The sequence below is a fragment of the Lasioglossum baleicum genome, chromosome 9, assembly GCF_051020765.1.
Source record: "Lasioglossum baleicum chromosome 9, iyLasBale1, whole genome shotgun sequence".
In the NCBI taxonomy this organism is placed as follows: Eukaryota; Metazoa; Arthropoda; class Insecta; order Hymenoptera; family Halictidae; genus Lasioglossum; species Lasioglossum baleicum.
In genome coordinates, this window is record NC_134937.1 from 2,533,529 (window position 1) to 2,559,090 (window position 25,562).

Below are 25,562 nucleotides of genomic sequence, written 5' to 3' on the forward strand. Positions count from 1 at the left end.
TTACACTCTGAGTGGCCAATTGTTTTTACCCTAGGCGGTACGCAACTACATTTTTTAGCTTTTCCGTATAGCCTAGCTTGCATGCGTAGAATTGTTGGAAACTCGTAATCTACATAGCGGATAATCACAAACAGCTTTTATTTTTGATATTGCAGTCTCGTTTGATGCAAAGTGCAAACTGACAAGGTTCCAGACGACGCATGACGTGGAGTTAGACTATGCATGATAAAAAAAATGAAAACACTGTTAAGACTTGCTTAATTCGCTTAATGAAAATTATTTTTGAAACAGACAATAATTATTCGTATTCATAAGCGAAGAAAATGTCCCTCGAAACAAATGATATCGTGATTGTCGCCGGGAAGTATATGTATATTGGGTTCTCGAATTCCGTCGAAGAAAATTTCTTTTTTGTCATTTTATTACGTTAACGTTTTGCACAACGCAAGACGATTGCGGTGTACCACCGTCGCGCGTTGCATAAAAAATATAAGCTTTGACCTGAATTCATTGGTAGTAATGAAACAGACAGTATCTTTTTTATTATCATAAATCACATGTTAGAGATATACAAAATCATTGTTATCACTAGACTGCGGATTTTATGCATTTATGACAAAAATGGGCACGTACAATTTAAAACAGTGGACGTATTAAAAATATTTAAGGCCACCAGTGTATTAGTTTCACCTTAATAAGGTAATTAAAAGAAGAATGAAATTTTTATTTGGCTCCTGTGTCTTACAATCAATGCAAACATTTTTTATTTTGCATGAAGTTCCGCAGTCTAGTTATCACTGTGTGTTATTGTAAATTGTAATACACATAACGACGCCTTTTTTGGATTGAAATTGTGGTGATGCGCTAAAACAAATTGAAGGAGACGCTGGATGTATTCGTTTAATGTTCCCTTTAAATACGATGATGCAAATACAAAAAAGACACAGTTAATTATATTCTATATATATTAAACTTTCTCTCATTCTCTCTCTCTCTCTCTCTCTCTCTTTCTTTCTTTCTTGGTAATCGGTATCAGCGTGACTCGTACAAAAGAAGAAAAAAAATCAACTCTGATCGTTTAAAATGAGACACATCATCAAGAAAATGTCATTGATTCACGATACCATGCTATCTCGAGATAAGAAGAGTTTTTTTCTATCTATCGTGGCCAGAGTCGCCAGATGAGGTATGAAAGTGGCTTCGTTTCTTCTCCTCCTTTTCCCCTTCCACTATCCCATTCCAGCACCATGCGCACAGTCCAACGTCCCCCACTAACTAAGACCGAGTGGACCGTAGACCACGGTGCCCGTGCCGTAGACTGGACTGGTCATCAGAGAGGGGGTACCTGTATTCCCCTCGATTTCTTCAATCTGGCGACACTGATTGTGGCACATGTGTTTATCATGCATGTACAATGTATAACAATTCGCGAAATTGTATATACATATATGTGTATATCGCATCTATAACAAAGTACAATAAATGCAACGATAATTGTGTCCTTTTGGCGAACAGTCTTGATATGAAGTTACATATTATTTTACATTGCACGAAATACATGTAAATAAATATATATATATGTGTGTGTGTGTGTGTATCTCAAATAGAAGGTCAGTCTTTCAGAAGAATTCGATTATACTGTTCTATTTGCACTAAGCTGAACATAACACGTATCTCGACGATAGAAAATCTGATTTCACAGAATCTCACATTAATCAAATACGATTTACAATCGTTTCTCCAGTTTGAATTTCAACAACGTGAACGCCCCGATGTCCAACACGAAGTATAAGCATGTCAGAACGATCATGCAAAACCAGTAATCGGCTTGTTTCATGTCCACGGCGCTCAACAGTTTCTCTGGCACTGCGAAATGGCAATAGACGTCCGAACAGGACAGCTTTGGTCTGTTATAACTGGAATTACAGAAGATAATTTTGCGTTGATCGAGCATCATAATTTATTGATGCTATATTTGATAAGATATCGGTACTCGAGCCAATAAGTTGTAACGCGATTATCAATCGAGATATTAGAACAGAAGTAATAGAAAGAAAGCTAAAAAACTATCAGAGGGAGAGTAAAAAATATAACTATTAGGGGAAGGAGTAGAAGTATAAACGTTCAAGTACGAAATTAGTTAATTTTCAAACAGCTAACAATTTTGAAAACATGGGGGACTTAATTGTACTTGATAGAGATGTGCAGGAATCCGAAAATGTCGGGTCGGGTCGGGACGAGTCCTGAATTCGATTGAAGATCGATCACCGGTTCATGAAAATGTCGGGATTGCTTTGATATTCGGGTTCTCTAAATGTACCGGGAATCCGGAAAATATTCGAGAACCCGATCCATCCCGATCCGATCCGACATTGCGGATCTCGCATGGGATTTCGCGCAAGGCTCTAGTAATTGAATTCACTGACAAGCTAAGTTTAATAGCGAAGCGCGTTCTTACCCGTAGATAGCAACCATTACACCCTCAAAACCGTACTTAAGAAATGACAAATGAAAGAGCCAGCGTAGATATGGATGAGCATCTCTGAATTGAACAAAGAATCCGCTAAATATTAAGAAAGGAAGAATGAAAAGAGGTCCGAAGATCATACCATGCTGAAAGAAAACAAGGTGGTTTACGTATTAACGGAACATCGATACACATACATATGTAATGCTAATAAGAAAATGGCAGAATCATTAAACGAGACCGAAACGCAAATAACAATGTAACTCGATCCTTCGTTTCGTTTATACAGTTTTGTTTATACCTGTAATTTCATTCCAGTTCCAATTAACAGACCGATCGTTTGAGCAACCATAGTGACGGCGAAGCACATCAAAACGTAGAGACAGAAACGTCGTAGTTCCAACAGCTGATCGCTCATGTAATACACTATGAGAATGTACATGGAGATTGCGACGAATTGAATGGGAAAATCGGCCAACTTATTCGCAAGATATATAGAGGGCAACCTGTACCAACGATTGAAGTGTTCGCGTGTGATAATTGGCAACTCCGAGGGAACTGTAAAAAGGTAAACGCTAATGACCGTTGGCGAAATAATCACAAAGTCGACAGAAGAAACTGCAGGTATCAGCCGCAGTGGCGCGTTACAATAATATTCTTACATGTGGTGACGGCAGCGCTAAATGCACTAAACATGAGAAACATTATGTTGAAGAACAGGAGATTGAAGTTGTCTAGGACGTACACCGCATCCTGTCCAATTTTGAAGTATATTGTCCCAACGAGCAGAGCGATTACAAAATGCATTGCGAGCCGCGTGAATGTTAATACCTGAAAATGAAAATGAAAACGAAACGATACGCATCAACGTCTAATAATTTTGCATAATTGTTAAAATTTGTATGTACGGTGCAGATTTTCGGGTCCTCGGGTAGCATTAACGGGAGCAGCGTTCATTTTATTCTATTCCTAATTCCTACTACTAGTCCAGTCAACGAAAAGTTGTAGAGGTAAATAGAAGGAACACACTTTTTAACTTTGGGACTTTGTTTGGACTAGTTAGGAGGTAAACATACTAAAAGTCCCTACTCCTAGGAGGTGAGCGGGGAGCAGGGGGGCACGTAGAATGTTCCCTTTTTCGGTTTTCCGTGTATATCGCGAAAACTATGCGTCCTAGCGATAAGACCATTTCATACAAAATTAAAGTTGACAAAATGTGCCACAGGATTGATTCGATTCAGCTTTTCGCTATCTCGCATAGTTTCCGAGATATCCGCGCTCAAAGTTCACTAATTGTGCTGAAGAGTTAGCTAGTCAAATAGGGAAAAAATTTCTATTTCACAATTCGTGAACTTTGACCGCGGATATTTCGGAAACTATGCGAGATAGCGAAAAACTGAATGCAATTAATCCTATAGCACATTTTGTCAGCTTTAATTTTGTATGGAATAGTATTATCTCCAGGACACATAGTTTCCGAGATATACGCGGGAAACCAAAAAAGGGGACATCTACGTGCCCTCCTGCGCCCCGTTCACCTTCTAGGAGTAAGGACTTTTAGTATGTTTACCTCCTAACTAGTCCAAACAAAGTCCCAAAGTTAAAAATTGTGTTCTTCCATTTCCCTCTACGGCCCCCTTATGAGCATTCATTGACTGGACTATATAAGAAAATTTTTCAAACGGTTTACCTTATCTCTAGACAGTTTAATGGCGTTTCGTTTGAGAAGAATGAACACCTGATTTAAAGAATTGGTAGCATAATCAGAGGAACTTTTGGCTTTGCTACCGACAGGATCCATTTCCATCGGGTGTCGTTGTCGAAGCGCTTGAAACGATGCTGTTACATTTAAAGCGATAACTTCCTCCTGACAATTGACGTTTATATTGCTCGTTGACCTCCAAGCATTATTTTTTCCATTCTCAATGGCTTCCACCAATTCTGGTACGTATTTGCCGTAATCTCCGTTGCAGATTTCCATCACTGCACAAAGGAAAACGAAAACGATTTAGAAATCACACGCCTTTACCAAATACGATGGGTTACACTTGCGATGTACATATTAGCATTCTCGTGGTGGTAAACGAACGACGCAACGCGACGCGCGAGTGTAAAAGAAGATAGGCACGCGAATACGTGTCGGGATAGGGCGACGTTTCCATTTACTTACAATAGTCGGCTGGATTGTAATGCGTCGGGCATTGCAGTCCGAGGCTGCTCAAATAAGGCACTAAATTCTGCGTGCTACCGCTGTAGACGCAACTTCCGTCAGCGATCACATAAAGGTGATCTATCATGTTCAGAAGCGAAGCGCTCGGTTGATGAATTGAGCAAATTACCGTCTGCCCTGCCTTCGCCAATTGCTTCAGCAACGTTATACAATACTTTGAGGTGACACTGTCTAATCCGCTAAAACAAAATAGATTCTCGCATAAACTGACTGAACTCGGTGCAAGATAAAACGGGTTCCGAGACATCCAGCTCTTTTCCTAACAATTTTAACGGGTTGGAAATACAAATACATATGTATGTAGTACAACAGTGTCGTTAAACGCTTTACGAGTACAATGAAAAACCTTTGAAAAAATTCGAATCGAATAAATCAGTGGAGAATGTTCTCCTTCTAGATACCTAGTAGGCTCGTCGAGGAACAAAAGTGGTGGACTATTGAGCAATTCCAACGCAATGGCCAATCTTTTCCTTTCTCCGCCGCTGAGCCATCCTGTGCGCGTGCGACGAGACGAGTCGAGGTTCATTGTCACTAAAATTTGGTCGATCTGAAAGTAGTTCACGCTTATTTTAGTAGAGGTGATCGGGTTTTAATCTTTAACTATATATATGTATACCCGCGCGGTGTATTCAGTACACCACACGTATCACTGTGTGATTGAGTACTGTGCGGAGCACGAGAGAAAACTAGCGGGCTTTGCGTTCCTCTTGCCCCGTTCCTCTCCCGCTAGTTTTCTCTCGTGCTCTGAACAGTACATATATTATTGTATTGGTGTACTTTTTACACCAGCACGGGTAGTTAAAGGTTAAAGTAACTTTGTGTAAACGGTAGAGGTGTGCGAGACCGGGACGGGATCTCCGAAAATGTTCGGGTTTCCCGTGAATTTTTGTCGGGATCTCTGATACGGTACGGAATCTGTTAATATTGTTTTTTAGTCTTCTAAAAAAACAGAAGACTCTTGTAGCATAGATAAAGACTAAAAAACAATATTAAAAGATTCCGTACGCCGTACAGAGATCCCGACAAAAATTCACGGAAAACCCGAACATTTTCGGGAATCCCGTCCCGGTCCCGCACACCCACCTCTAGTAAACAGGTTATTTCGCAATCAACTACCTTCCGTTTCTTCTGTTGTTGGCTTATAGAAAGTTTAAGATCCGCGGCAACGTCCATGGCTTCCTGTACGGTCAGCAATGGTTGTAAATTGTCGTCCTGCATTATATAGGCAGACGATCTTTTAAATTCGGTGAGATTTCTGGCCCTTGAGTTCACCATTATGTTCCCGCTGACGCCAGTCGTCCTGGAATTAAACACATTCCTGTTTTCCACCGGTACAATCGCAACTAATTCATTCAATGGACCATTCATTGAATTTCAGTCAATGGCCTCGATCATTCATTGCTGGTCCGATAAAGTGGATAAAGTATAAAAGGCATGATTTAAAGCGTATTCAACCTACTTAATAAGTCGCTCAAAGTAGCCACGCATTCAATCGTTTAAATCGTCTTATCGTGCTGTGAAACGTAATTCGGACTGATTCAACTGGAATTAAACGCTCCGTATAGTTCATTGTTTAATCATTCAATTTTCTCGTTACACGTCATGTAACGTAATCACCTAACACTTGTCAATACGTATTCCGTATTCCGTATTCCGTGCCGAAAATAATGACTCGCAGAATTGATAGTACATATCAATTTTTCCTGAATATAGAATTTATAAAGAAAACTACATTTTTGAAAATTCGTATTCCTTTAAAAAGATAATTGTTGTAGTTGATTCTAGCTACTGCAAACCTATTCATAGACATTTCAATGATTATACAAATAATAATAATAGCCTCTATGAAGCTTGGCAATTTTCTTTCACACAATATGTAATCCGAAGAGGACGGAGATTACGTTACTCGAGATAACTTGTGCTTTTAAAGTTGGAATCGAGATATCGTGATCGAACAGGTCCTTAATTGCTAATTGTCCTTAATCGTCCCTGTTTTATTAAAAAATAAGTCCGTAATTGTTTGTCCTGAAATTTTGAGAAGTGTTCATATATTCCAGCAGCTTCGATCGCGACATATCGAGTGAACAAGAACACTATTTATTTCTTGTTTACCGCAACGCGTGCGTCAAAGCGCGATGAAAACAGGCGCTTATCGTTCTTCCACGGAGTAAAAAAGATTTCTTTGGTCACCCAAGGTTTATCGGCGATAACCGTATTGTACCACGAGTGAAAGACTCGCTGTCGGGATTACAGTGGCAACGTAAAGTCAGCGGAAATGCAAACGATTGTGTGCGTTCGATTCAGCGTTCAGACGGATTTACACATCGAGACTCCTCTATCTAATCGCTGGCAGAATTTTCTTCAGCCGCTGTCGATTAACAAACGCGATCACAGAGTTCATATGTATACTATACATAGACTAGACTATAGACTATAGAGAGAGAGACTATATGTAGATCGTACAGAATGCGTTTCAATTTTTATACGTATAATAATACGACCGATAGATTTAAATGTTTTTTCAGTATGTAAGTTGATAAGTAGGTAATTTTTTAGTATTTACTAGAGGCTAGAGGTGTGCGGGACCGGATTCCTGTGAATTTTGTCAGGACCTCTGATACTCTACGGAATCTTTTAATATTGTTCTTTAGTCTTCTATATAATTTCCTTTTTCGAATATCGTAAACACGAAATTATATAAAAGACTCTTGTAGCATAGATAAAAACTAAAAAACAATATTAAAAGATTCCGTAAGCCGCACAGTGGGTAAATTTGACCTAACTCGATTCAAAATCAAAGAACTTTCGATAGAAATGAGGTAGAGCGATGAATTTTTTTTTAAATTAAAGCTGAAACTTTGCAGAATATGGGCAAAAAAGGGAGATTACAGTACGAACGGTTTTTAACCTTGAGAAAATTCATTAAACTTGCACAATTTCAAGAAAATGTGGTTTCTCTGTTACTACGAAATCATGATTTCATTAATTTCTTGCCACAAAAATCGATTTCTTGAAAAAACCAGAGATCGTAGAGAAATTTTGAGATCAGATTTGAAATCAGCGTGAAAAAATCGACGGGAAATGATATATAGCATGTTAAAAAAAAATTTTTCCGCCCGTGGTAACGGAGAAACCACATTTACTAGAAATTGTGCAAGTTTAACGAATTTTCTCAAGGTTAAAAACCGTTCGTACCGTAATTTCCCTATTTTTCCCATATTTTGCAAAGTTTCAGCTTTAATATTAAAACAAATTTATCGCTCTACCTCATTTCTATCAAAAGTTCTTTGATTTTGAATCGAGTTAGGTCAAATTTACCCACTGTGCGCCGTACAATATCAGAGATCCCGACAAAAGTTCACGGGAATCCGTCCAGGTCCCGGTCCCGCACATCTCTAGTATTTACCAATTCAGCGAATTTTACCAATTTACGAATATTTACCAATTCAGTACATAAATTTACGACGGAAACGAAATATACCGACCGAATAAGAAGTATCCCTGACCTCCCGGGTCAGTGTCCGAGCGTTGCCTTTTAAAACGATCAGGCTTTTTATTCAAAACTCTCTCAGCGCATAACTGTGCTAGGTCTAATGACCCAGATCGTCATCAATACATCCTCCTCGACCGGTTTCGATCTATGTATTTACTTTTTCGCAAGTAGCCAAACGACCGTGCAATCAATTCAATATACAAGTTAATTCATGTACGTACAATGTACACGATACATCAGATGCGTCAGATCAGCCCGATTAACCGTTATAGTGCATAACAATATTTGACAAACATGTTAAGACTAGCTATACTAACACGAAGCCTGCCAGCACATTCAACAGCGTTGACTTTCCCGCGCCAGACAGTCCCATGACCGCCGTGAGTTCGCCAGCTCTGAATTCGCCGCTCACATTCTTCAGCAACTCCAGGTTCGCTGAAAATACACATCGATGCGAATACAATCCAGACTATCTAATAGCAAATATATTAAAAATTAGTCGAACGATAAACCACACCGTGAACAGTGTAGTAAACAGTGTGGAGCATCTCGAGTGTGAACTGGGACCTTCTCATTCTCATTCTCATTCCACGCGCTTAACTAGCCGTGTTTAAGCCACACCCTTTTATGTATAACTTGTTGGCCAGTTCGTTAATCGAAATACAATATTACATCGTGCTTGGGAATGTTAATTGTGGATACATATACATTCTCCGAGATAAGAGAGGGACCAGCGGATCCTCGCTTACGATGAACGAATGAAGACAGCGAAAGTGTCTATTAATTTTAGAAGAGAAATAAACAGGCTTTGAACGTTCGCGATATCAGTGTTTGCTTTCACCTTGTAGAACCTGTGCATTTCTCTCATTCCGCGAGAGAAACTCCAAATCTATCCAGGAGAGGATGCCTAAACTTGAAAAGACTGGAAACAGTCGAATCGACAGATCCACGGCTACCAGTGACACGAGAATTCGCGAAATGTCACGCAAACCTGCTTTTACAGCTATTACACGTTACCCATCCAATAATTAACTGTTAATAAAGATTCGTGACAATGCCATGTCCTCACAACTAATTCACCATGTCCTGTTTGCGTACTAATCCAATGTCGCGCTTCGACGTTGCTCGATGATGCTACCGCGAAACTTTGAATATTCACAAACTTGTCAGAGTGGTCAAAATAATCAAAGTGTTCAAAGTTCGCACTTTGAATTGTACCGGATATTTCCAACTATTCGAACATTATCCTTATCAACAGCTGAATTCTTATCGTGCTAATCCTCTGTCGCGGCTGAGCACTGAACAACTTTCAAAACATTGTTTTTTTGCTAACTAGGTGATTTGATAACTTTGATAAGAATTCGTAACAGCATAGTATGTATACCCGCGAGCCAGTAAAATGAGTTTAGAAAAGATTCGGCAAGTATCTCGGACCGCTAAGTCAAACATGGCTGCGTTTATGGGGTGCTTGCTAAGACCTAACATTCAATTAACTAAAATTGCACACTCTCGACAACGTATTCGCATTCGATTTCAAGTTCGGCCCCGAGTTTGTTCGCAGTTATACGTTCAAATACTTGAACTTTATTTCTCGATAAAAATGCACCAAGTGTGCAGTGATATTGGAAGTTAGTATTCGTCGAACACTGGACCTAAATACGTATGTACATATGTATGTATGTAGTTGGAGAAAATAGTGGTGTAGAAGGGAGAGGAAACCGAGAAGGCAATATACAGTCAGCGGCAATATTAAGTGGACACCCATAAAAATCGCATAACTTTTTAAAAATTGGTCCAAAGGACTTGAATTTTTTTAAGATGTTAGACCGGCTAGTTCGCTAGAAAATAAGTAAACAAAAATTTATTACGATTGCAATTGGTAGGAATTATACAAAATTTTTAAAAATGATGTTTTGTCAACTTTTTATCTGGGCCTGTAACGACAATTTAAAAAATGCATTTTCTAGATTTCGGTAACTTATATGCATACTGAAAATTTCATCGAAATCGGTCAACATTGCAATGAGCTACTTACATACGTTTAAAGATGAGAGCTTAAGGGTGAAAGTCGCAGATTTTCAGCCTTGCCAGGTCATTTCGCCCTTACGTGATCATCTTTAAACGTTTGTAGCTCATTGCAATGTTGACCGATTTCGATGAAATTTTCAGTATGCATATAAGTTACCGAAATCTAGAAAACGCATTTTTTAAATTATCGTTACAGGCCCAGATAAAAAAGTTGACGAAACATTTTTTAAAATTTTGTATGATCCCTACCAATTGCAATCGTAATAAATTTTTGTTTACTTATTCTCTAGCGAACTAGTCGGTCTAACATCTTAAAAAAAATTCAAGTCCTTTGGACCAATTTCTAAAAAGTTATGCGATTTTTAAGGGTGTCCACTTAATATTGCCGCTGACTGTATGTAGTTAACCTATAATATCAGATTAACAAAGAACTCTGTTACTTATACCCATGGTGAATAATGCGTATAATAATACAAGAACGTTTGAGAATATGCGAACTGTTCCCCGGGCAGTTGACCACGGTTTAACAAGGGTCCCATTCAATTTGTTACAGACGATACGCCGCGCCGGCGTCCGTAATATGTATAGTATATTTTTTAAAAGAGTTCTTAACCATGTTTATCCTCGTGTCGTTCCTCCAGTGGTTCAGGGTTAATAAACTCACAACAGCCCGACAACACACGCGCACATCAGCGCTCGCTATTGTGCACACCGTCTATTTATACCGCTCTGGGACGAATTCTCCGACAGCATTCGAAGCCGAGTACTAAAGGGACGTCCATCACGACACGTATGTTGCATTTAAAAAATAATTGCGATACAACCGCAAAAACCAAACTGTTTGTAGAGTTGGAATCTCTAAATCATAGTTTTTATGACTTTACGGAACGAAATATTATATAATATAAGTTAATTTTACTGTGTATTTTTCAGTGAACTGCGACGAGATTGTGCGGATGAGAGATCTGTGATAGAGAATGTGTTAATAACAATATGTACTCCACTGCTTTCCATTTCCAGTAGCTAAATCATTCGTTTGCACCTGTTAGTCCAGTCAACAAAAAGTTGTAGAGGGAAATGGAAGGAACACAATTTTTAACTTTGGGACTTTGTTTGGACCAGTTAGGAGGTAAGCATACTAAAAGTCCCTACTCCTAGGAGGTGAGCGGGGTGCAGGGGGGCACGTAGAAGGTCCCCTTTTTCGGTTTTCCGCGTGTATCTCGAAAACTATGCGTACTAGCGATGAGACCATTCCATACAAAATTAAAACTGACAAAATGTGCCACAAGATTGATAAAAATTCAGTTTTTCGCTATCTCGCATAGTTTCCGAGATATCTGCGCTCAAACTTCACTAAGTGTGCTGAAGCTAGTCAAGCAAGACAAAAATTTCTTTTTCACAATTCGTGAACTTTGAGCGTTGAACTTTGAATCAATCTTATAGCAAATTTTGTCAGCTTTAATTTTGTATGTAATGGTATTATCGCTAGGACACATAGTTTCCGAGATATCCGCGCTCAAACTTCACGAATTCTGAAATAGAAATTTTTGCCTTATTTGACTAGCTAACTCTTCAGTACAATTAGTGAACTTTGAGCGTGCATATCTCGGAAACTATGCGAGATAGCGAAAAACTGAATGCAATCAATCCTATAGCACATTTTGTCAGCTTTAATTTTGTATGGAATGGTATTATCTCTAGGACACATAGTTTCCGAGATATACGCGGAAACCAAAAAAGGGGACCCCTACGTGCCCCCCTGCACCCCGTTCACCTTCTAGGAGTAAGGACTTTTAGTATGTTTACCTCCTAACTAGTCCACACAAAGTCTCAAAGTTAAAAATTGTGTTCCTTCCATTTCCCTCTACGCCCCCCTTATGAGCATTCATTGATTGGACTATGTAGAGACTTGGAGATTAGGAAATGGGAATATGAATGTTTAGTCAGCGTCAGCACTCGTTCTCAAAGGTTTCGGATCGCCATTGAAACCGTTTAGCCGCGAGACTCGATTAATTATGGCAAACATTTTGTGTCGCGCACGAACGACAACAATGACAAATACATACATAATATGCTAAGTGTATCTTCGGGACTCGGGACTCGGGACCGACATTATTACATTGACGAGTTCAACGTTTCCCATTGCGCCAATCTCTGGCGTGCACTTCACCCATGGATAGGGTTGTCGGATCTTCTATATTTGATACGAGTCTTCTATATTTCAACTTGATCTTTACGTACCTATAGGAATTTTCAAAACTCTTTGCTTGAATAAAAAAGTTTAAAATGTGCTGTGTACCTCTCTTACTTGAACTCCTATATTTTGAGCCTATCTCATCTATATGTATATGTATATGTATAAGAAGACAGTCCTGACTCACTCACTCACTCACTGATCAACGCCCAAGCTAAACCCTTGGATCCAGAAAGCTGAAATTTTGCACAGAGGTTTCCTTTATGATCTATACAAGGGATAAGAAAAGATATTTCGAAATTCAACCCCCAAGGGGGTGAAAAGGGGTTGTAACGTTTGTATGAGGAATATTTTGTTCGTGGTCGGATTTACTTCATACTTCGTCTTAATGCTCTTTGATATAATTAATCAAACACCTGTTTCGGCATTTTAAAAAATTGATCCCCTAAGAGGGTGAAAAGGGGTTCTGAAATCTAAGATGGTGACATGACATAAAATTAAAACTCTATAGGGGTGAATGGGGGGTTAAAAGGTTTTATGGAGAAACAATATCAATTTCCGAGGGCATTAAACGGTTTCCTGTGCGAGCGAAGCCGCGGGCGAAAGCTAGTATATACATAATTGCAGTTTTCACTACTTCTTCTATATTTGGATAAAACATTTAACTCGATCGAAAATGATGTTCCACTTGTATCGATGCTAGATCATGTACATACATATTTACGCTTGAACGAGTCCGATCAAGTAAATCGATTACGAGACTTTAATTACAGGCAATTTTTTGGTTTCTCGTTTCGTTCAAATGTAAGGCGGAAATACATATTATGTATATTTACACGTACGATAGAAGAGCTATGTGTGCTACGAGTGTGATACGAGATCTATTGATAGAAGACTTCCGGAAAAATCATGTTTTCATCGCGCGTCGTCGCGTGTATACAATGTATGTACTCGCATATTCATTATAGTACCGCCGATGTAAATGGTATTGCGTGCACACCTCGGCATCGCGCGTGTATCGTACGTCGACTATGCGCATATAATGCTAATTAATTTTCGATAATGCAATCGAAATCTTCTCGACAACGAGTCGATTCAATGTCACAGTTTTTTGCTGTATCTAGTAGTAGCATGATTATTTCCAACCAAAACAGATTATTAGATTGTACTTTACGCAGGCTATAATTTATTAATGTACACGGAAGACTGTTACACAATGTACGGTTACACATTATATGTAGTTGAAGTTGTTAGAAGGTTATTGCATTTAGAACGGGGGGTGCGGTGTACGAAGACTTTTTTGTCCGCCTGTAAATAACGTCTTTATGAATAATCTTGAGTGGATCAACGTAACAAAGTGCAATTGTAAAAAGTTTCATAACTTTCCGTCGTAAAACATTGCAAAATGTCTGCGGCTCGATGCAAAAAATCAGGGATCTGTATTACCGACGTTTCTCAAATAAGAAACGACGCACAGTGGGGTATTTGCTCGATTTCAGCGGCCACAGCTAGTTCAAAATTCGCTCAATATTGAAACTGCTGTAACTTTGCTAAAATTTATCCAAATTTTATGAAAAAACAACCATTTTAAAGCTTAAGATTTCTACTTTTTGTACTGTGTCCCATTTTCTGCGTGGGTGGAGCTATAGAGGAGACTTCAAGGTCACCTTGATTTTTTAAAACAGAATGTCCTTTTTTTGTACCATGAATCGATACACTATCGAATTCTGAGTAAAAATGTATTGACCTCCATATGTCCTAAACCTAATAGTTTACGAGATATATTATCCAAAGAAGAAAGAAAATTGTTTCGATAATATTTCGTTAACTATTAGATTTAAGACATATGGAGGTCAATACATTTTTACTCAGAATTCGATAGTGTATCGATTCATGGTACAAAAAGTAGGTATTTCCGTAAAAAAAAATCAAGGTGACCTTGAAATCTCCTCAATGTCTCCACCCACGCAGAAAATTTTTATGTCACATGTTCCCCTCTATACCGTGCAAATTTTGTTCATAGCATTTTATTATATTATTACAAATAACGGCAATATTCACAGTGGACATAGTTATTGCCCCATTATTTAAATTTCATGTGTATAATGTTTCCTTATTTTAGTGTATATTGTGTGTTTATTATTATTATTTAGTATTTACTTAAATTAATACAAAGATATATAGCGAATGGGAACATGCAGGATGTGAGAGATGCTGCGATTTTCGCGCGCGCACGATGACCATTTTTTCGTAAATCAACTATAAAACACGGAGTCAATCGTAGTCAGAACCAATTTTTCTTGCATCTTAATCAGAAAACTTCAAAGAATACAATGGCATAGAAATGAACACCGGGATTCACCCGGAAGTATAACAATTTCATTACCAGTCTTGGAATCATAAAAAAGGTGACTGAATCGTTGGTTATCTTTAAATATTAGTAACTACAAAAATGTATACAGTACAAAAGTGAATTTCTCTTAGAACCTTATACTTAGCTAAAAAAACTTCTATAAAACAAAAATCTGTATACATATGTATGTAAATAAGGTAAAAATTACTAATAGGTGAATTCGTTGAGAAATGAAAGCGGGTTAACAGAAATTTAAACTTCCGACAAATTTCAGAGCTTAATGAATACATGAATGGAAAAACGAATGATGGGAGATTGTTCCTCAGATATTCAACTAACTCGAGCCACAAAAATTTTACAATTTCTGACAAATTTTTAAAATTGAATTTTGACCGCCGAAATCGGGCGAATACCTCATTGTGCGACGCGACGCACTGTGGGACTGTGGGACTGTGAGACTGTGAGACTGTGAGACTCACAATGAGTACCTTACATATGTATAGTCGTAGTGTTTTGATCAACTAAGAAAACGAACGATACTCACTTTTGGATAGAATCCAGGGTCGCGCGGTGTACGAGACATCCTCGAAGACTAGAAATATCGAATCGTTGACATCCATCGCGTCGTCCAATTTTTTGGTGGTAGTCGGCGCGTTTTCCGAACTACGCATGGCATGCCTCAGCTGCTGTTGCATCTCGATGAGTACTTTCGTGCCCATTCTCTATCTTCTTCCTGGCACAAGCATTCGAATATTCGCCGGCGCGCTTTCTCTTTCTTTTCCGAATGCTCGGCGATTGTTATCGGCTTCGCTAAACACAACGAAACACGATTGAGAAAGTTGTATATGCATACACGTAAAAAAGAAAAAAGAAAATGAAAAGAGAAGAGGCGAGACAAGGGAACTGGTTATACATACAGTACTTGTGTATGTATTGCATTTCGCAACTGATCGTGGGCAGTGCGCTTATGGGTTTTGGGCCAGCGCATACCGAGAGCTGCGTTTCGACACAACACATGTGACACACTAATTCCTGCACGGTATCAACAGATTGTACCGTTATCGGCGCACACGCGGCGAAAGTACCGGAATAAATGTTTCCACTGGGTATTTATGATCGCAGCCAGGGTTAGTATACTACATAATTGGTTCAATACCACCGGTTTCTATAAAAGTCTTTCCCCTTTATCGAATATCAACTCCGTTTGATCCACTTCGATACACAGAACATCGATGTAAGTACCTGACGGCTGCAGTCCTGGTTAATCTGCATTGCAAATAGACGTTTCAGACGATACCAGAGCACTCGACGCGAACTTAATGTTCTCTTTAGAAAAACGAACGAACGGTAACGAGCAACATACAATTCACAACGAAAACGCTATATCGGAAGACGCTAGACGAGACAGTACAACAGTGGAGACAGCGAGATTATATAGTATGTATGTATGTATGTATGTAATTGCAAATTTCTAGACTGCGGATTTGATTCGACTACATATACCAAAAGTGAATAAGTAAAATACAAAACAGAAGACATTGGAACAACTCAAGAATATCGTTACACTGCTTTAAACTCGTTAAAATTACTTACTATAATTGAAGAAAATATTCATTTTTATGTTTTGTATACTTCTCGCAAGCAGTGCAGTAGTTTCCGTGCGAAAAGCTGTAGCGAGCCAACATGTTCTCCACGCGTCAAAGTTTTGGTAGTCCGAAGAGCATTTGAAATTTCAGCTGTTGCTATTATCGTTCCTCGAGAGTCGAGATGGTTAGTCCGCGAGATTAACTCTACACGAATCACATATGATTCGCTACAATGCTTCGTTATCGAGCATTGTACACTCGGTTTCAAAGTCGGTTTCGCTCGGACTGTGTCTTGCACACGTTTCTCTGTATGTACTCTATGTACTCGTATGTCCTGGTATGTCCTCAGCGTACCGAGTACCGGCGCGGCGCGGCGCGCGTCGTCAACTGCATGCGAAACTGCGAAACGCTTGGCCATGGAGCGACGACCATAAACGCACAAACAGAGAGGTCGTCTTCAACGGATAGTGTTCGAGAAGAAGCATGTATACATATCTCGTTTAGTTTTACCTCGATCATACGTAAATTAATTTTTCTTGCTCTGTTTTCTCGGACTTATTTATACATATAACGCGACATGATTTCTTGTTGCAGCATGCGATTGTGGATATTTAGAGAATCGGTGTACGCTACTTCCGGTTTGCTGTGTAATTTGCACAAGTGTTGCAAAAAGGTAAAATAAAGATGTTTTTCATGGAAAATAATAATTTCCTGCATTAATCGTAATATATGTATACTGCCAAAGCCAAGTAAAAATCATTTTGCAGATCCAAATTAAATTTTCTACACGCACTATATTAACGGAAAAATTGATTTACTGGGCCAGAGAGAGTGCCGTAACGAGGGCGTGGCGAAAGAGGCGCCCGCCACTGGCGCAACTGGGTTTGGGGCGCAAAACAAAGAATACCGACCCGGTTGAGGGTCGCTTGGACGCTTTTCAAGTCTTGCAAAAAAATTACGAACTCTCACTACAAAACACGTATCCAAATCTAGACATAGAATTAAGGATGTTCATAACAATGCCTGTAACAACAGCTTCCTCTGCAAACGTTCGTTTGGCAAATTAAAAATTGTAAAATCGTGCCTTCGTTCTTCTATTGGACAAGAGCGATTAACAAACATGTCTATAATATCAATTGAAAAAGATGTTGCCAAAACATTAGATTATGACGATATAATAGATGTGTTTGCAAATGAAAAAAGGAGAAAAATTATTTTATAAAATATGCTGAACTGTTTTATGTTTTTATTATATTATTTTAACATATACCTATGTTTTGTATTTCTTTTATTTTGTCGTCATTGAATATGAATAAAAATTTGTTCTTATTTTTTAGGTTATAGATTATTTATTCATACAAATACCTTGACAACTACATTATTGTATATACAGGCAACTCATTTTGATGATGCTAATATATTATTTATATTATATATATATATTATATATATTATTTATATAAAGTATTTAATATATTGCATTTGGTAAAATTGAACTTGTTACATTAAAATTTTTAACTTTTTTGTCATTGTTGGGTTACGAGGGGCGCAAGTTGGACACTTGCCACTGTTGCCACAGGCGTTTCATACCCTTGTTACGGCACTGTACTGGACAAATAATTCCATCTCCTATTTCTCTGAGATACGCGGCATTCGATCTACATTATACGCAAAAGCGAATCAGTTTTTCCGCGTGACAAGGTTTCCGTAATATGTAATGCTTTTGTGAATTTTATGGTGTAAATTCGCTCAAGGTCATCGCCTCGGGACTACGGTAATCCCTTTGAGGCTTTACTCCCACACCCCCTGCCGCGCCGCACCACGCCGCGCCGCGCCGCCGTCGGATGCAGGCGATGGCAGCATATGCAGCGAGGTATGTGTACACACATATGTAGTAATAATTCTCTATTAATTCGCAGACTATCCGTTCAGCTCGCAAAATGAAGTTTTCGAGTCTATTGCTGTCGAGAGTTTATTATCGCTATCGTGTTTAGTAAAAACTCATTTGTCCGACGTTAAAGCACCTTGCACCGCCGCGCGCCGAGACTTTTGTTGAAAACGATTGTATACACACATACATACCACGATACATATAGCGGCGATCAAGAAGCTGACCTTGTTTGAACCGTTCCGCACACCTCCGTACATATATGTATGTAGTATGTACAAAGAACAACACTGTAAACGCGAAGGCGCAGAGGTCGTTTCTAACGTATTGGTCAGGCTTGCGCATAGAGACGCGTTGTAATACTGTCGCATCCGACGCGAGACAATGCTTCATATCTCATCCCTACCTCGTGGTTAAAAACCAGTTAATAATCGAGCACGTTGGAATGTAACCGTAGTGTGGAGCACAGCTGACAGAATCGTCTCATCTCGTTCAATTATCGTGCGGCGAATCGCTACACGAAATGCACGCCATTTTTCCCATATTTTGCATTTTTACTAGTATTTAAGACTTGGATACTTCAAGGAAAATATTTTTAGTACCTTAAAAGGTCGTTGACCGCAAAAGGATAGCAAACAGACGCGAATACGTAAACATGTTTCGGTTGTATGTAGTTACAGTGACTCCCACTAATAGTCGGACACTCTTAAAACCACCAAAACTTTTTAATATTGGCATGTACGACTTGAAATTTTTGGAGAAGTTAGAACAGTTGGTTTGCTACACAACGTGACAAAAATTTTTGAAAAAAAACTGCAAGTTGTCGGAATTGCAGAGAAAATACTAAAAGTTGTATTTTCCAACTTTTTTATGTGGGCTTACATGGAAAATTTAGAAAACGCGTTTCGTAGATCTGTGTCAATTAAACATATTCTGAAAAGTTCGTGAAAATCGGTCGACGTTGTAATGAGCTACAAACGTTTAAAGATGGTAAAAATTGCAGTTTTTCACGATTTTCGCCCTCCAACTACAGTAATTCGAAGGATTCTTACATCTTTCAATGCCTGTCGTTTTTTCCCGCATCAACCGATTTCTATGAAACTTTCACAGTGCATATAATTGACACAGATCTACAAAACGTATTTTTTAAAATTTTAATATAGGCCCGCATAAAAAAATTGTAAAATGCAACTTTTAGTATTTTCTCTACAATTCCGACCAAATGCAATTTTTGAAAAAACTTTTCACATGCCGTAGTAAACTAATTGCTCTAGCTTCCCAAAAAAGTTCAAATCGCATAGTCCAATATTTAAAAAGTTATGGTGTTTTCAAGAGTGTCCGAATATTAGTGGGAGTCACTGTATACTGTGGTAAAACGTAAAACGGAAAACGGAAGAATATTTCGTGCGGTAGTTTTAGGGTGAACGACGCAACGCGACGCGTCGGGACGGGACGGGCGGGACGGGCGGGACGGGACGAGACGAGACGGGCTACTCGGGCTTTAGAGAACAGAGAGGGTGCGAGCTTCGAGTGTACGTTGTGGGTGTGCTTGTGCGGATAAGATTGTATGGTCTGTCTGAAGAGTATCGCAGAACCAGTTGCGGACAATGTACCGCGCGTTACTCGTTCACTGTCATATTCAAACAAAAATATTCTTTGATTATATGCTAGTAGATTTGTAGGTCCCGTCGCTTAATAACCATAGCAGTTGAAGAAGCGACGTAAAACAATCAAACAAAAGGTACAAGATGATCGTTTGGTGGTGCGGATATAGGGAGCGTTACAAAGATATGATTGGATTTGTCAACACATACACCGAGCAAAAAGAATCGCCGAGGGAAACGTTAAAAGTAACGAAATCTTTCGGGTACATATTATTTTTGATGACTCACGCAAATAATCGGCGAAATGGGTGTTATCGGTTTTACCATCTTTGCCTGTATGTACAGCTTTTGTCAAATCTAAGCTGTGCGGCTGAATGTCCTCCGCAAGGGGTAATCTTTGCATTTGTTTGCCCATTCCTAGGTTTTGGTCAGCCGCACAGCTAGATTTGACGAGCTGTACCTGGAACTCTATCGGGGTGTCGTCTGGTATTCGATATATCCTATATGTATGTAGTTATCTTCCAGGATGCTTCCTTGATGTTTTCGACAAATATTCAACATTGTCTTGTACAATACATAGCATGAGCTCACGGGCAAATCGCCAGGGAGAAATGGAGGTACAAAAATAAGATTCATTGCCAGTGCAATAGTTTGCGATAACACGAATTGCTAAGTAAAAATATCAACACATTTCTGACACATTAGGATGCTCCGAACGTGTTCTTCCACCAGCAAGTCTCTATTTTTTCAAAAATATTACTTAACACGTGTTCATCCGCTAAGCTCTTTAATTACATAGTATCGTACCGACGCGACGATAGGAAAAACCGTCATGACCAATGATAAGAGAAGTTGTCGAATTATTCTTATTGTTAGATAAAATAGTCAAGTTCGTGCGAGTTCAATGAACGAAAAATATTCGCGGTATGAATCTGGACAAACAGTATCGGTAAAGAAGTCTCTGTCTCTATATGTATAACTTACGATAAGTGGGAATAAAAGCATCTCACTCATACTAGAATCTTCACTATACATTTGGACTACACACATATACATATGTATTCGGGATTGATAACAGAAACTAAGCAAATGATTTATTTATCGAAATGAATGTTTCAAGTGACAATTAAGAAATTGCGAAGTTTATTATGCGAAAAATCTCTGGCATGTTCGTATCTTATTTGCCACTTTAAATAATATACATATATACACATGCATTCATCGAGATACGATTTAAATGTTTTCGAATGAAAGTGTCAGGAACGATTACATTATAAATATGTATGTATTGTACATATATCTACATATACATGTACAGTAAAGGACAAAAGTTTAAGGACTCTCTAAAAAAGACAATAACTATTTTAATACTGTACCATAAGATTTGAACTTTTCTGGAAAGCTAGAGCAATTAGTTTACTACAGGATGCAAAAAGAAATTTTTTCAAAAATTGCAATTGATCGGAATTGTTGAAAAAATACTAAAAGTTGCATTTTCAATGTTTTTATGTGGGCCTATATTGAAAATTTAAAAAATACGTTTTGTCGATCTGTGTCTATTATATGTATGCACTGTGACAGTTTCATCGAAATCGGTTGATTCGGGAAAAAACGACAGGCATTGAAAGATGTGAGAATCCTTAGATTTATGTATGTATGTATTTATTGCAGTTAGAGGCCGAAAATCGTGAAAATCTGCAATTTTTACTATCTTTAAACGTTTGTAATTGATTGCTCCGTCCACCGATTTTGACCAAGTTTTCAGAATATGTTTCATTGACACAGATCTGCAAATTTTCAATATACGCCCACATAAAAAAGTTGTAAAATGCAACTTTTAGTATTTTTTCTACAATTCCGATCAATTGCAATTTTTGAAAAAATTTCTTTTCACATCCTGTAGTAAACTAAATGCTCTAGCTTCCCAGAAAAGTTCAAATCGTATACATAGTACAATATTAAAATAGTTATCGTCTTTTTCAGAGCGTCCTTAAACTTTTGTCCACTACTCTAGTTCGAGACTCGACTGTCGTTCACATAGAAACTTAAATGCTTATTGCATTTTGCGATGAAAAGTGCTCGTTAATTTTTCATGGATGGGGTAACCGACAAAAAGAGACTGGACTATAAACAGTTTTTATTCTTCAATTGCATCCGCTATCTCGCTCTCTCTCCGTCTCTCTTAACTGTCGTAACGATGGTAATGAAAAACGAAATTAATTGTAAGAGGTACTTACGCAGAGACGAGATAAAGTCTGATGAGAGAACGTCAACGCAACACTCCTACGCAACGTCCATCTTTAATCACAATATCCGTGAATCACTGATTTATCACACTGTAAGTATATTACGTCGATGGGAGTTCCGTTGTCCCGCGACTGAAATAGAAAGAGCACACCGATTGACGTTTACGAAACAAGGTTGTACAGGTGATAGAGAAAGATCTGAAATGTGCAGCTCCAGAATCGATCAACGAAATGGACAATGATCCTGGTGGTCTGGGAAGCGCGCGAATTGCTACTTTCGTGCTACACGTGCCACGTGCCAACCCAATACACTTGCGCGATTCGTTTGAAAAGGGAAAGAAGAGGGTGGAACGCACTGGCGCGCGCCAAATCATAGTCCAGAATGTCCAGCTACACACCGCGTAGCGAGCAAACAATTTATTATATCTTAAACCGTGCTTTATTTATCAAATGCTATCGTCTTATTAAGCATCCATCAGTCGATCGGCGATAAAGCAACAGGTGTGCAGTTTGAACGACGAAAAAAAGGCGGCAGACGACGCGCTTCAACAATGTTTTGCTACTTTATCAAAAAAAAAATCTCTCGCGACGTATGTGCAGCTGTGCGCGAGTTTTGTTCTTTATAAATACATGTTTATCTTTAAGCGAAGTTAAAACGTTGGACTTTCTTCGGCTGTGAAGATTCTAACCGTCCGCGAACTTCGTCATAAAGAAGAAGGCGGTTATGCGATATACCGTTCACTAGGGAAAAAAGACTGTTCCGAAGCTCCGAAAGGAAAAGCCACGCAACACACGCATCGAGTCGCGACGATGCGATACCATCACCCTCGACTGCCCTCGACGCACTCGACGCTCGACGACGACTGAACTATTAGCGCCTCCTATCTGTCTGTCCGCACCGCGCGTCCTTGTCCCGTCCCGTCCCGTCACGTCCCAGCGTCCCAGTCCCCAGCTCCCGGCACATGTTGAAAGTTGACTCACGACCGCGCATGCCAACTGTCAGCCACTTTATAATCACATTCGAGAACTTGTATTATACATAGATTGACAGGAAAGCTCTATCGATAGATCGTACTTCCACGTTTATTACTTCATTGCCGGACCTCCATAAATCGGCCTCATTTTATCTCATAAAGGGCCTAGCCGGTTAAAGATGGTCAAAACTGCCTCAGAGGTATTTCAATGACTATCGAACCATTCGAAAGCTGACCAAGAAAAACTCCTCCGAGTAAAATTTCAGCCATCTAGCTATCCCGCGAGGGTAGCCACGACTTGCGACAGGGTAAATTAGATGTCGTGCTTTACCGTGCGTTTTCTGGTCTCTGATGCGTTCTAAAATTCTGAAAAAAATGTGACATATTTTTGATCTTAAGGCGCATTTTGCAGAATTTTTTCAGATTTTTTTTGTTGTATACTGTGCTCGTAAAAAATATTGTTTGATACATGTTCGAATATGTCCCTCGGTATAGATTTGAACGAGTCCGAGCGTAAACGAAACTGTGCGCATAGCACTGCATGGCACTCGCACACCGAAAGCGTCGTCTGCAGCTTGATTATTTTCGTGATGTCGGGTCGCAGGCCTTATCTCTGTGCCGTCCGGTTCTTATTTCAATTTTGTCGCACAGATGCTCTACGAACTATACATACAAATCTCACACATTTAATCCGTAATATTAAAACGTTCTATTCACAATTTTCACTATTTCCCGTTGCTGATTCAATTTATTTTTTATTTATATTCAAATACACAGCACGTTATTTTTCTTAAAATAAAATCGTTTCTATGCATGTATGTGTATGTATACATGTATGCAAATAAATTAACTTGTGCGCATCATACGATGCATGCTATGTTGCTAGCTGGTTGTAATCCGCGCCAACTCGACAAGGTTACCCGCAAAAAGTTTTCTAGTATTATTTTACCCGTGCATCTCGAATGTTATTTTCGTGCTAATAATATAAGAAACTTATTCGAACGTTTCAGACCTTACTTATCACGATGATTTATATGATTAATATTTTTGATAGTAAGTAGAAAATATAACGAGAAATTAAATTAATCGCAGATCAAAAACGGTAGTTAAACAAATCCTAGTCTAATCGAAATGAAGTAGAGACGAGGCGAGATAGCTAGCGACTGGGTTTCCAAGCCCATATAATCTACCCCGGATCCAAACGCAATGACACCATCCACCTGCCTAGACGTCGTAACGCCAGGACAGATGTGGCCCTTCGCTCAAAGCGTTATTCCAACTGGCGAGTATACACTGAATACACTCTACGAGCTGGCCGCTTTGAGTATAGCCCGAAGCCGAAGCCCAGTAACGCTGGCTTTATCAACCAGAGATGGTGCCACGCGATCACGTGCTGCGAGGTCGCCCCTACTTGAAGAGTATGTGCGGACCTCCACTAATCTCGCCCCAGACATTCTCTACTTCAATTTCCATTTCCAAAAATCCTACGCTAAATCAACCCGTTATTATTCTCTCGCAACTCTAATGGAAATCGCGCCTGCCTACACCACAACCGGCAGCCGTTCCGACTGCGACCACGTTTGCAGTGGTCCGTTGCAGCTGGAGCATAGGCGCCTGAAATGTCGAAAGACTCGAACGCAAACGCGACCCTTTTGCTGCACAACACTAATTCAACGGACAGAGATCCAAAAGACTACTTTACATTTTGTGCAAAATAACTATGCAAAGTTTAAACTCTTAAAAAATTATTACTTAAAGTAGGAATCAAAATTAAATGTAATAGGAATCGCGACAGTTTCATTCGCAACGCTATACTTAATGATTATCTTAATGAAAATCGCGAGGATCTCCGCAACGCTAACTTTGATCTCTATTAAAAAAATTAATGCAACATGCGCGGTTGTTTCGCACTGGAAATCGCGGACGTGCCCATCTCCGCTGTTTGTTGGGGAGGCGAGGCCTGCCCATGTACAATATAACTAACTACATTTACTAATACTACTTCTACAGACGAGTACAGTGACAAGGTAGAAATAAATGAAACGACTTCGCATCCCCGAAGATGCGAGGCCATTGTAGTTGCCCTCTTGAGCGACAGTTTGTCGGGGCCACTTCGGCATATAGCCTCTTCTTTTTCTTACTTCGGCGGTCCGCCAGACATCTGAAACCCTAAACGTGCTCGCAGCGAAAACGATCGACTACTTCCGAAACGAATCCCAAGTTTCGAGAGAAGCTGATCGTTCCGCTGGTGCGATCGAGCAAGTGCGCAACGTTTCGAGACCCTAATTCGCGCGCGTTCGCGTCCGCGTCCGCGAAAAGCTACACGAGCAGGAAAAATCGAGCACGAAGTATCAATTCGAACGTCATGCCTCGTTCGATTTAGCTTCGAGACGAAACTTCCAGCCCTTCTGGTGACTGACTACATACCGCGCGAATCGCGGCCTACCCGAAAGAGAAAACGGTAGCCAGCCCCGGCCCCTACCTACTTAAAATAAACAG

The 25,562-nt window shown here is 39.3% G+C and overlaps 1 protein-coding gene and 1 long non-coding RNA gene across 14 annotated transcripts; one reads left to right on the forward strand and one right to left on the reverse strand.

The window, feature by feature from the left end:
• Window positions 1-886: 886 nt before the first annotated feature.
• LOC143212318 (ATP-binding cassette sub-family G member 4) lies at window positions 887-22,984 on the reverse strand. 13 transcript variants are annotated; one of them, XM_076430980.1, is made up of 13 exons: window positions 22,825-22,984; window positions 22,081-22,221; window positions 15,310-15,575; window positions 8,508-8,625; window positions 5,814-5,997; window positions 5,099-5,244; window positions 4,638-4,876; window positions 4,158-4,450; window positions 3,130-3,298; window positions 2,769-3,025; window positions 2,459-2,613; window positions 1,711-1,916; window positions 887-1,463 (listed from the first exon to the last, which is right to left on the reverse strand). In XM_076430980.1, exons 3-12 carry the CDS (start codon window positions 15,482-15,484, stop codon window positions 1,727-1,729), a joined length of 1,926 nt encoding a protein of 641 aa, XP_076287095.1. In that variant the 5' UTR covers window positions 15,485-15,575; window positions 22,081-22,221; window positions 22,825-22,984; the 3' UTR covers window positions 887-1,463; window positions 1,711-1,726. The 13 variants fall into 13 exon arrangements, with proteins under 13 accessions (XP_076287095.1, XP_076287092.1, XP_076287089.1 ...); XM_076430977.1 differs by having other exon boundaries at window positions 887-1,916; window positions 15,310-15,570; XM_076430974.1 differs by having other exon boundaries at window positions 887-1,916.
• On the forward strand, window positions 10,442-17,218 carry LOC143212324 (uncharacterized). The gene is made up of 4 exons (XR_013009675.1): window positions 10,442-11,008; window positions 16,701-16,872; window positions 16,946-17,024; window positions 17,119-17,218. It is a non-coding gene; the product is annotated as an uncharacterized LOC143212324 (long non-coding RNA).
• Window positions 22,985-25,562: the final 2,578 nt, after the last annotated feature.

Bases quoted from the DNA above. Each gene is read 5' to 3' on its own strand.
- LOC143212318 (XM_076430977.1), bottom strand. From the start codon at position 15,484: ATGGGCACGAAAGTACTCATCGAGATGCAACAGCAGCTGAGGCATGCC. The intron at 4,451-4,637 runs GTAAGTAAATGG...TCCTTTGTGCAG, and splicing joins TTACAATCCAGCCGACTATT to TGATGGAAATCTGCAACGGA. The intron at 2,614-2,768 runs GTATAAACAAAA...GTTTTCTTTCAG, and splicing joins GAACTGGAATGAAATTACAG to CATGGTATGATCTTCGGACC.